We start from the raw sequence: 12,502 nt of genomic DNA, 5'->3' as shown, positions 1-12,502 counted from the left end.
CACGCCTACTGGAGAAAATAAATGTCACTGCGTAAAACTGCGCGTTTTGGGCTCGGGCTCGGCGCTGCAGGGAGCGGGCCCTGGCGCTAATGCCCGTTTTACCGCGCGGAGGTGGGGCCGCCGCGCCGCTGGGGGGCGCCGGCTGCGCCGCTGCCGCCGTGCTCCGGTGGCGGGGGCTGCTGGGAGGGAGGCGGAAAGATGGCGGCTGGCGGCGCGGCGGGGCCTGCGGCCGTGTGCGGCCCGGAGCGGCCGGGGGCCGGTGGGCTGGCGCTGCTGGGGCTGGCGCCCAGCGCTCCCAGCTGCCCGCACGGTGAGTGGGGCGGGGTGGCGCTGCGGGGCCCTGGCGACGGTGGCCGCCCTTCCCGGCGGTGGGGCGGAGGGCACGTCCCCGAGCGCCTCTGTCGCTCGCCTCCAGCTGCGCCCCTGGTTCCCCTGCCAGTGGTTGGGTTTTAATGCGGCCTTTGTGTCGGAAAATCTAAAAATTATTTTCTGCCAAGTTATTCCACGCCCTTTAACGCAACGCTTTGTTAATGCTTGGTTCTGGGAGCCTGGCGCCAGCAGTGGAGGCGTGAAAACATCTGCTGGTGCCCTGCGTGTCATCCCGTAACTGAGATTTGTCCTTCAGGGCCCGCTCTGCTGTTCGTGAAGACCGGCCAAGGAGGAGGAGGAGGTGGGAGGAGATTTTATGCTTGTTCGGCTTGTAGGGATAGAAAAGATTGTAACTTTTTCCAGTGGGAAGATGAGAAGGTAAGTGAGCGCTGCTTAAGACTATGGTAAATATTCGGGGGTTTTTTCCCTTCTATTTAAAACTAGGGAAAAAAGTAGTACGTTTTGTTCTGGAAATTTGTGGCAATTGCTGTTTTGTAAACTTTGTCTAATGGTTTGTGTTTAGTGGAGCACTTATGTCAAGATAATACGTTTCAAGTATAACCGTTAAGGAGGGCAGCGTACGTTTTGAGCAGAGCTGGCATTTGTTACTGTATTGCCAAAAGGCTTCAGTATTCAAGGTATGAAGTTTGCTAATCCTGTGCTATGTTGAACAAAATAGGATAGTTCCAGTCCCAAGATGGCTTCATCTTCGTGATTAATACAGAGAAAATCTGGTGGATACAGGCAGGCAGTGGGATATACAAAATAGTGAGAGGGTGGGCACCAGCGCGATACTCGATAGTCTTAGAATATCTGTAGCAGTTTCTTTTTGTCTAAGAACTTTGGTCAGATAATTGTAGGGTAGAAAAATTGGGATGGATGTGTATTCACAGTGAGATTCCCATGGCTTTTGTCCACTACATTTTGTGTTCCTTTCTCGGTTTCCTATAAAAATGTCCAGTGTTGTGGTCGTTATCCTCAGCAGGTTGGCAGGCTGGAGGTGAATCGGGTTCGTAAGCAGTTCATTGCTGTGCTGGTTGCTACTGAAAAGTTGTATAAAGAGAAGATTAGGTGGTTGATCACTTGGTTGTGTAGATGTAAATGACATTCCTAGTGAAATTTCGTTTTGAATGCCACTTGTATCAGGTGTCTTTTGTTCTGTTGTACTTCACTGTCTTCCCCCTGTAAAGAAATCAGTTCCCTAAGTTTTGCACTCGTCTTGGAACTCTGTTAAACCATAAGTATGTTTTGTGGGAGCAAAGTAGGAGACTCAGAGAAGGACTGTTGTGCTTTTAAAATAAAAACACACAAAAGACTTGGCAACATTTCTGCTGTTACAAGTTGTTCAGGGTCAGATCACATATGGTTCTTCAGAGGGAATGCAACTGCTGGCATGTGTGAATAATGGAAAGTGTACCTCTTTCTGTCTTCATCGTGATCACGTAAGTTTTTCTCCGAGTATTACATGTGGTAGAAGAATGAAATGCTTATATTTATTTTTTCACAGTTTAAATTCATGAGACTTGTGTTGTTTTGCAGCATGCCTCTGCTGCAGTCGTTCTTGTTCTTCTGAAACAACAATCTAAGGAATGTGAATGCAGAGTAACTAAAGAATGAGACCTTTGATGCACCCTTTCTGTTTAATATTGAGATTTAACGTACAATATAGAGTAATATCTACTCATTTTGTAACTTTTTATATATATAAATTTTACAGGTGTCAGAAACGAGGCTTGCAGCACGTGAAGAATATAATAGAAATCATCAGCCTCCTTTTACACACAGACAAAATGTGGAAAGGTATTGTTATGTATATTTTCTTCAGTAAAAATCAAGTAATACAAGTTTAAGTATACTGAATGTAGAGATAATATTTCAGGGTTCATTAAAATATGAAAAGAAGCCAGAGGGATTTAGAAAAACTGGCTGACTGCAATGGGAAAATTGCATGAAACATCTGATTAAAGCATGGTATTTTCAGCCCAGGAACTGTATGGGTTTTTTTAATGTATAGTTCTTCTTACGTTAGTGCTCATAATGTGCCAACAACAGGTCAGTAGCAGTTTTGGTTCAAAAAATTATTCCTGACTTCACTGTGCGAAAGTAACAGTGTTAACATTGTGGAAAGAAGCAAAGGTAATACAGTAACAAATAATGTCCCAGTTTTGTATATAAACGTACAGGACTGCTTGCTGGTAGTTGATATGGAGTCTTCACTCTGTAATCTAGTTATTTTATGGGGACTGTCAATATATTTGGCCAGTATATTACTTCATTTGCATGTAGATAGTGGAGTTTTGCAAAAGCAGCTTAAGCTGCATGGTCTGTTTAAAAGTCTCAACTCTTTTGAAACCCCCTTTATACCTCCCCTTCATGTCTTTTATAGAGGCTTTTTCAAAATTAGTTCCCTGTTGTCTTTTGGTTTTACAGGTACAAGAGTTTTGTTCTGTTGCCATTGTCAGAGAGGAGGTTTTGCCAGGAATGCCAGCAATTGCTATTGCCAGCTGAATGGGAAAAACACTCCAATCACCAGTTCCTGTGTGATATCTCCACTGCCCAGTTAAAAAGTCCCAGTCAACTTCTGTATCCGCTGGAGAATAAAAAAACAAATGCGCAGTATTTATTTACAGACAGAAGTTGCCAGTTCCTACTGGATCTTATTATTGATTTAGGGTTCAGACGAGTGCTCTCTGTTGGAACACCCAGGTACGTCAGAGGGAATTGTTACACTTCCAACTAATATTTCGCTCTCAAAACTGTGCAGCTGACTAATACTTAAATAATCAAGGCTTCTCCCATAATAAGAGGTTCACTATGCTTGTTTTCTGGGATTATCCAGGCATCTAAGTGGGGTCTTGTTTTGAGCTTATAAGATACAGGAGAGGACTGTAGGTGCCCTGCAAATAACAGACACACGCTCATGCTCCCCCTCCTCTCTTGCCCCCTCCTTCCCTCCTCTGCTTTGGTTTTTACTCTCTCCTCTGCTTTGTTCATAGTGATCCAGTAGGCTCCACTGACTTTTCATCTGTTAAGACTAACATATTTTTCTAACTTTGAATATTAGCCAAATGCAATCATCCAAATTCAGATTACTCCATTTTCTCTGTCTGTTTGGTTTTAGGTTTAGTAAAGTACCAGGCATTCTTGTCTTGCGAGACAATTTCTGAAGCCAATGATTATGTGTTAAATTTCTTTGCTCCAATTATACTTCAGGCTTCATGAAATGATCCAGTCAAAAGCATCACAAGAAGAAGATTTCAGGGTTAGAAGCCTTCTGCTAGATATTGATTTCAGGTAGGTTTTGACAAACGTTTATCTGTCTGAAGAGTATGTACATAGGTTTGTGTTCTTACTGCTTTAAAAGCTAAATTGGTGGTTGTTTTCCTTTTTCCTGTCTCTGTGTCTGTGTTCCTGCACACATACACAAATGTGTGTATTGTACTTACTTCCCAGTATTGGTGTGTTTCGCCAGTAATCAGAACCCAAAGGTGGTCTTTTTCTTAAAGCCTTGTTTTTACTGTAAATGCTCCTTAGGGCAGGCAAGAAGTAATTTATATTTTTCTACTACTATTAAAACTTATTTTACAGGTATTCACAGTTTTACACAGAGGATGAATTCTGCCACTACAACATGTTTAATCATTATTTTTTTGGTGGAGAGGTAAGGCCAAGTATTTCTTGAGTGCTTTATAAAGAAATACATGTTGTTGATGCAGAATTTTGTAAGATAGTCATGTCTGGTCTACTAGAAAGCAACTGTCATGAGGTAAAAATGGTCATTAGTACTGGAAATCAACAGTGCCTTTTCAGTAATTCCCACTTGGTTAAAAAAAATGTTGCCTATTAAATTTATGATAATAACTAATGTTACTTATACACCTTAACTGCTGCTTTTTTTAAAATGACAGTTTGGTGTGAGTTGTTGCTGTATATAAATATACATTAGCCCTGTTCTTGTGTTGCTACAACAGAATTAATTGTTTTATTCCCAGCCTTAACAAGCCCAATGGATGCCCTGGGACTTGTTCACTGGTGCTTGAGGTGGGAGGGAAGAGGAGGGTTTTCCGCTTTATTCCAGGCAAGCAAGGTTGAAAGGTTAACCTTATTGTCATAAAATGAGGTTGAATTAGTGTAAAGGTTAAAGAAAATGCTGAATTTCTTGTTTCTTTTTAAATACCACATTAAGTGCTTGATTTTGAGTTCATTAGGAAACCTGCAGCTGTAGTAGGACATTTATTGTAGCTTTGTAGAATCAGTGTAATTCTATTCCAAACATACATTTCAAACATTTATCCCAGTAGTATACTCACTCCGCCTTTGCTCTTTCTCTGCCATTATTAGCAAGCCACCACTGAGTTGCATAAACATGTTTATTGCAATACCTTTCACACTATGTAGATAATTTTCATATTTTTTCCATTCTAAAGCCTAATTTTGATGGGAATCATGAAAATAAAAAGAACCGTCTAGAATGAAATGGGAAGCTGGTCTGAAAGTCTTACGTTTGAATTGTTTTTAATCCATTACTGTACTCAAATTTTGTATTTTTCACTTAAAACAAGACTGTTCATCTGCATTATAAACACTGTAGTGTTTTTTTCAAGGTGTGACACCTGTAATGACACTGTATTGCTGTATATTCAAGGACTGAATCGCAGCACTTTTGAATGCATATTAGTATTAAAAATCTGGTTTTGGAAAGTTAATAGATGAGATAACACTGCAAGATGGTAGTAAATACATAGCTTTTTACATTTCCTTCAATAGTAGGGTTCATGGTGGATTGCTAAAATTTGAACACTGTATTTTTATAACCAGTATGGATTGAGTCAGTTTTCAGTGGACTGAATTTTTTCCCATTACTTTGATGATGCTTTACAGAGTAAAACTGAAGGGCATAAATAAAATGTATTTTGAGCCTGAACTTTGCTTTCTTGCTGTGAATAACATCTTTTTTTCCAAGTTAAACTTAGTACCTTTAGGAAGAAGGCTGTCTTAGGAAGCTTGTACTGCATCTGGCCTTGATATATTATCTCTGTCTAACTGAAGAAGGCACTTGTTCTCAGTGCTCCAAATCTGGTTGTTTTTTTAAATGCTACACAAGAGGAAATTCACCTCCACAAGAGAAAACAGCTTCCATCTTCAAAGTTGAAACTAGTAAAATAATAATTTTTTGCCAAAGACAATATTTTACTAGTTCTTTAATCTGTATTTCTGGAAATTTAACTTCTTGTTTCTTACAGGCTGCATGTGAGACTTGTAGGAAATTCTTGTATCAAGACAAGGGTGAAAGAGTCATTATGGTAACTGATCCCCCATTTGGAGGTTTAGTGGAAGCACTGGCTTCTAGTTTTAAAAAACTGATGGCGATGTGGAAGGAGACAGAAAAAGAAGGTATGTATTACAGTCAGATAGGTGGGCTGAGCTGTAACATCACTGTAAGGAAAAGTACCTGTTTAAAAGTTTGTGATTCATGCTATCCGGGTGAATGTAAACACTGTCATAATTTCTGAAGATCAACTACCATATGTCTAATTTACTTTCCTGATACTTTTAGTTTAATGATATCTAGTTCTCTATGTCTCTCTTAAAAACTTTTACAAAACTCTTAAAAATCTACTTTGCAATTAAAATGGACTTTAATGGTAGAGAAGAATAAGCTATCAAACCAGGCCTGTTTCTAAGCAGCCTAGGTGGGTGACAAGAGTTGTTGGTTAAGTAGAGCTTACAGCTCTGCGTATATAAAAAAAGCCAAAACTTTCTGTTGCCTAACGGAATTGGTTCGTAGGCCCAGCATGACATACATACACGTTTATGTATTAAGAATGTTTACTGTAATTTTTTTCATGCTTCATGTACACTAAAGAAAAACAAGGTACTACATCTAAGTCTTTTCATCACTAGGTCATAAAAACCAAGAGATGCCCATGTTCTGGATTTTTCCATACTTCTTTGAGTCTCGTATTCTTGAGTTTTTTCCATCCTTCAATATGATGGATTACCAGGTACAAATGAACCCAGTGCATCTGCTAAATTTCAGTTATGTGCAGTGTGAACAGGAATATGAATGAAAGCTGATATAAAGGTAGCACTTGTCTGTAAATGGGTCACCTTCTTGAACTTCCGTTTTAACTGTGTTGGAGGTACTGCAAACCCTCTGATGTCATGTGAAGCCTAGATTCTGTATTTGACTGATCCACACACAGAGTTAAGATATTTGTTTATTACACATCTGTGTGGAGATGGGTGCTTAGGTGGTAAACCACAAAGTTAGCATACCTCTTAACGCGACATATAACAGTTTATACAATTCCTTACAATTGCTTACAATTACATTTAGTCACACTTAATTCTTATTGGTCTTGGGAGCCTTGCCTCCATTTAAAGGTGCAGTATTCTTTTCACACACTGTGGGGAGTGGGCTTTGTTAGTACGGGGCTTTCTTTGCTGGAAGGTGGATCTTTTACATGTTAATTAAGATAGTTCACACATAGGTCAAGTAATTTTGTGTTTGGTCTCATTAACTATTTGGTTCTCCATGAGCTTACCTTCTTATTTCTTAGCTTGAGGTATTTATGGTGTCTATTCCTTCTCCAAGGCCATGTCTTGTTAACTATTTGTAAGGATTAACTAATGTACTCTGTTTTTCAAATTCTTGTTTTTCGTTATAGATATTTACATGTTCCTTTTTAAAGTGACTAATTCTTATATCAACACCTTTGATGACTTTGTAACACTCCTACAGTTTATTATGTATTTTTAATTCACCTGTCGTCTGTCCATTAACTCATCTTTTCTGCTAGGTTTTCAGTGTGACAAAATTTACATTAATTTTGACAGGTGCATACTTGCAGAATGGAAATTTGTGGAAGAAAATTGAAAAGTCCTGCTAGGCTAGAGTCTGCATTTGTTGTGCTAGTGTTCAGAGATGAGAGTTTTTTTGACAAGTCTCTGAAGGCAGTGCTGGAAAAACCAGTGCTGACTGGATTTGCAGCTTTATAATTATTTTGAGATATGTTAAGATGCATGTCAACTTTTGTACTTCCAGATAGACCAAATGGTATAGTGCTGTTTTTTTTAATGGGTTGCTGTTTTATGGAACAACTGCAATGTTATCTTAGGTATCCCATGCAAAAAAGCAAAAATGGATAAGTAAAATAGGATTATTGTAGTATCAGGAACTTAGTTTTTTGAGTCTAGCCTGATACTGTGGTTGCACAAATTTAAAAATAAATGAGACAAAATACTAGCTGTAGAATTTGGAATCTAATTTGAGGTTAGAGTCTTCTATATAAAAATGAAATTTTCGTAAGGCACATATAATAAATATGTAAGTAGTGCTGCCTCTGCTTAGCATTCTGTTTAAGACTCTTTTTCTATGGTTCTGTTCTTCTAGGTAGACTATGATAATCATGCACTTTATAAACATGGTAAGACAGGTCGTAGGCAGTCCCCTGTCAGGATCTTCACGAACCTCACCCCAAGTATGATTGTACTTCCTGTAGAAGAGGGTTATAGGTAAGATGTGTTAACACTTAAATCACTGGGAGAGTGTGTTCTTCTTAGGGCATAAAGTCTCTAAAGGACTTTGGGGTGGTGCTGTTTGGTATTGTCATACCTAACTTTTGGATGCCGGGCTCAAGACCGCATTTCTTTGTCTCATTCTAAGGTTGTGTGTCCTATAAACAATGTGTAGGAGAACCGGGCAGCTAAAAAGAAATTTACGTTTTCCAGTGTGGAACGATGACATTCCTCAGCTTGTCTGTAGGAAATACTGTGTGTATGTCTATGAGATAGATTTATAGCTGTGCCTGATAGTCAGCTTGGTTGACACAATAGTTAATAGAATGAACACTAACAGAAGCATCAAGGACAAAGGAATAGATTTGGTTGATTTACTGCTGATAGTGTTGCTAATTTGAATTCAGGCACCTGAATTTATTCAAATGTACTGTGTCTAAATGATTATGAGGCTCTGGGCCTAAGTGGTGATTTTATACATCAAAACCATCATCTTTAATTTAGCAAATGCTTATGTTTATTGTTGAGCTTGTATAAAATTAATTTGTATCGCTTTGTGAACAAATAGTGAATGAATACATTTATTTATTTATTTTTCCTAGGTTTTGCGCTGTATGTCAGCGGTATGTTAGTTCTGGTAACCAGCACTGTGAGATATGCAATTCGTGTACGTCAAAAGTAAGTATTTTGACTTCTGTCTGGATAGCACTTTTAGCAGTAGTCAGATAATAATTTCTGTAATATTTGATCTGGTAAAAACCTGCTCTGATACTGATTTCCCTGGGAAACCCTGAACAGTTCACTTTCATAGACTTACTAACTTCATAGGACATCACTCATAACCCAGTGGGAATTAATTTCTCTTTCCCTGATTCCTTTGTGTTGGAAAGACGTCAGGAAGAGTTTGCTATATACCACTTATACCTTTATTCATCAAGGATCTGTTGACATGTACGTTTCTTCTTAGTTCTGGAAGTTGTAGAACTTGCTAATTTCAAAATGTAGCCATTTTGCTGCAGTTGTCACAGATGCTCAGGACTGTTGTTTCTAAGTTACTGTGCTTCGTACAGAGGACCTGTTTCTGTAAATAATGGGGACCATACATTGGTAGTTCAGTTTTAAGATGGAATGTTGTGGGGATTTTTTTAAACAAACACACGAAACATTTATTCATCTTTTGTAGGATGGTAGACGATGGAAACATTGTGTGCTTTGCAAAAAATGTGTAAAACCCTGTAAGTATAGAAAAAAAAAATTCTAAGTAAAAGTATGCTTCTATAGTCCAAAGAAACAGAGATTACAAACCAGAATAGAAAAATATTTTGTGAAAGATACAAAATGTAATCATTCAGAAAACAAAGAGTAAAGGAAAAATCTCAATTTCTCACAAGTTGCCACTGAGTAACTTAGGTTTATTTGCACTGTGTGGAAATGCGATAAATCTGTGTCAAGGCATACTAAATCCCATTTATATTTGTTATGGGAAAACTTAAATATTTTGATTTGTCATATAAGCATTTCCTGATTTTGTAAACTTTTTCATTAGAATTTCATAAACAAATAGGCGATTACTAAAATTTTTGAAAGAGCATGATTAAATTATGTTTCATACACAAATGTATTTATAGCTGTGTTTAAATAGCTGAAGCAATCTTTTTTTGTTGCTGGTACAGAAATAGCAATTTGGAAGTCCGTTTTAATATCTAGACTATTTTTTTTGTGATTGCATACAGTATAATAGTTCTAATGGCAAAATAGTTCAGTTACACTGGAATAGTTACACAGTATATCTAATGAAGTACCTGGATACCTTATGAAATGCAGTAAGGGACCAGAATCTGACTACATCCATCTCTATAAAACTAGCACAAAATTAAAAACCTGGTAATGCAGCCTATATTTAAAGCTTAGTTTCAGAATGATGATTCTAAACCTTTTCAAGATCATGAATCATGTTACTTATTTTGCAGCTTGGTTTCACTGTAACAATTGCAACTGCTGCACTCTTCAAAACCATGCTTGTGAGAAGACAGATGCTGGCTGTTTTGTTTGTGGCAAGGCAGGCCACAAACGCAGCTCCTGTCCCAGTCTCTCCCGCACCAGAACAGCTTGCCAGTAAGTGTGCTATTTCATTAATATAATTAAAGGTAGCATTCAGGTGAGATTAGTTTTTATTTCATGGAAATGATTTGGAAAGAGATATTTTTGGCTTTGGGTGCTGATGTCAACTTTCACTATTGCCCACTTGGTTTATTGCTGGGTAGTCTACACTGAAGGGAGGACGTGATAAAAAATGGGCAGGTCACTTGCTGTGGCTCCCAGTCCCTGAATGTGGCTTTTCTTTCAAAAACTGATTTATGTGGATCCCAAACTTGGTGAATGATGCATGGGATAGCTCTGTCGAGAAGATTCAAAATTAAAGTAATGAAACACTTTGACCCCCTTTGGATTCCTCACGAAAGGGCAGAGAAAAGTTACTACACTGTTTGTATTGCTTCCTGTCTCTTTTGCTTTGTTGTGGTATCTTTTTCTTTTTTTTTTTTCTTCTGGTATTTCAGGTTCTCTGTAGTATGGTCTGAATCTCTGCCATGTAAGATCTATGTTAATGAGGGTCACATTAAGTACTTTTATTCTGCTATGATTGTGCTTCTGTAACATACACAAGCATGTACCTGTATGTATCAAAACCAAAAAAAAATGTGTGTTTTCACACATTTCAGGTGTGAATTAACTGAAAAGAAGAAAGGGGATTTGCTAAGAGATGATCTAGCAGTTGCCTCAGTCTTTCCAGTTCAGGGTAGTCGGCCTGCACTTTTGTAGTAACTTCCTCTCCAGAGTGCATGGGTTTGTTTGTGAACTTGAACTTGTTTGTTTGTGAGCCTGTGAAACCTGAATGGCTGTAGCAGTGGAAATCCAAATCTTCCCTCCCAAAAGATGTACCTCTGTTGCATAGTGAGATTCAGATAGTTAACCTCTTGGATCAGTACCAAGAGGTTGACCAGATGCCTGCTGGATGGTGGAGTACTACAGGTATATTCTTTGTGTCCTGCTGTGACATTAATCTGAGTTTTGGTTATAGAGTATTAGAGATAAAAGGTAGCATTATTTTGGTTTACATATCTCTTAAAAATTCCCTCCCTTAATATTTTTTTCTTTGCTTACAAAAGTAAAAAGAATACTAACAGAAATTACGAAACCTCATCTGTTTGTTCTGTCAAGTAAGATACTCTGTCCATTGTACTGGAATGGTTTAGTCCTTTCGGCACATCGGTTACTTCTTCTGCTTATTTATTGCAGAAGATAACTTAGGTTTCTTTTTCTAATAAAAACACCAATGTTTTGTGTTTTGAAGTACATCCTTTGTCAGAGACAGAAAACAATTAACTTGCTAGTTATATTTAGGTCCTGTGTTATTTGCGGGAGTCTTCATGATGTTGTTAAACATAATTTCTTCTAAGTCTTTCTGTTAGTGTATATTCATATGTTATATATTGAGCATGAAAGTATGTGCTTTTTTTGTACTCGATGAGCGGCATTTCTTAAAGTTTCTATATCTGTTTAAATGCTGAATATGTACATAAATGAAAAATAATGGTAGTAAAGTGGGCAGACAATTTTAGGAAGATTAGATGTCATAACATTGTAAGATGGAATGTTCCTTGCACTTTTTGTGATAGTACTTCTGAGTTCATATACTTACATGACAGATTATTTAAAATACCAGCAAATGTAGAAGTATGTTCTCCATTTTATTCTAATTAGTAAGTTCTTTCTTTGCTTTACAGAGCTGATGAAAAGCAAAGGCAGAAAACTGTAAAGAGGGTGAAGATGGGCATCTGTAAAAGATCAGCTATGAAGCGTGCCATATTCTCCAGGAAGAAATTAAAGAATAATAAGAAAAAAAAGATGTGACTTTGGTTGCTGATACATAATTACTAATTTTTTTATGGCCAGCCTTTGATTCCATTTTCTAAAAATGTTAATATTAACATCCAAAATAAAAATGGGTTAAGTGGCAACTCTTTTATCATACATCAGCACTCGCACAAAAAAAACATACTAAGTAAACTACACACTTACAATATATTTGTATAATGTAATGATTTTGTGTGTTCAGGATAAGCTATTTGTCTGATGTAGTGGGAGCCTCAAGTTTAGGGGTAAGTACTGTCGAGAGGCGGGGTACTGGTGGATGCTGTGGCTTTGTGGCAGGTGTTGGGGGTCTCGGAGGAAGGGAGTTAGGGGAAGGTAAGGCAGAGATTCTTAGGGGTCCAAGCTCTGTTAGTCCCAGGCCTCTCACACTGTGGTTTTGGGTTTTTTTGAATTTTCCCTCCAAATGGAAAAAAGACTAAGAACAGCACCATAGAAAGTATTTCAGAAGCTTTGTAAGTGCAAAAAAGTGACCTTAGGTGTAAATGTAAACTACCTGCATGTGTTGTACAGAAAAAATCATTGTATGCAATATTTTGGATTGGCACTGCTGACCGAGGTGGGCTAGCGTATTCCTGGGTGTAAGCATACGAAACCCGGTGTGCGCTGCGGGAGGGGATGATAGCCTCCTGTGGCGTTACCCGAAGCTAAAGCGGCGTTGCTCTGCGCTGCAGGCAGGCCG

The 12,502-nt window shown here is 38.2% G+C and overlaps 1 protein-coding gene across 1 annotated transcript; it reads left to right on the top strand.

Annotated features, from left to right (window-relative positions):
- The first annotated feature begins 153 nt into the window (after positions 1-153).
- Positions 154-11,976, top strand: ZCCHC4 (zinc finger CCHC-type containing 4). The gene is made up of 13 exons (XM_055701008.1): positions 154-310; positions 626-747; positions 2,087-2,169; positions 2,800-3,075; positions 3,583-3,663; positions 3,958-4,030; positions 5,613-5,763; positions 6,274-6,374; positions 7,766-7,887; positions 8,493-8,568; positions 9,074-9,125; positions 9,861-10,005; positions 11,676-11,976. The coding sequence occupies exons 1-13, from the start codon at positions 199-201 to the stop codon at positions 11,800-11,802; spliced, it is 1,521 nt and encodes a 506-aa protein (XP_055556983.1). The 5' UTR covers positions 154-198; the 3' UTR covers positions 11,803-11,976.
- The last annotated feature ends 526 nt before the right edge of the window (positions 11,977-12,502 follow it).

This window comes from Falco cherrug, chromosome 1, assembly GCF_023634085.1.
Source record: "Falco cherrug isolate bFalChe1 chromosome 1, bFalChe1.pri, whole genome shotgun sequence".
Classification (NCBI taxonomy): Eukaryota; Metazoa; Chordata; class Aves; order Falconiformes; family Falconidae; genus Falco; species Falco cherrug.
Note: the sequence above shows the minus strand (reverse complement) of the source record. Positions and strands in the feature narration are given on the sequence as shown.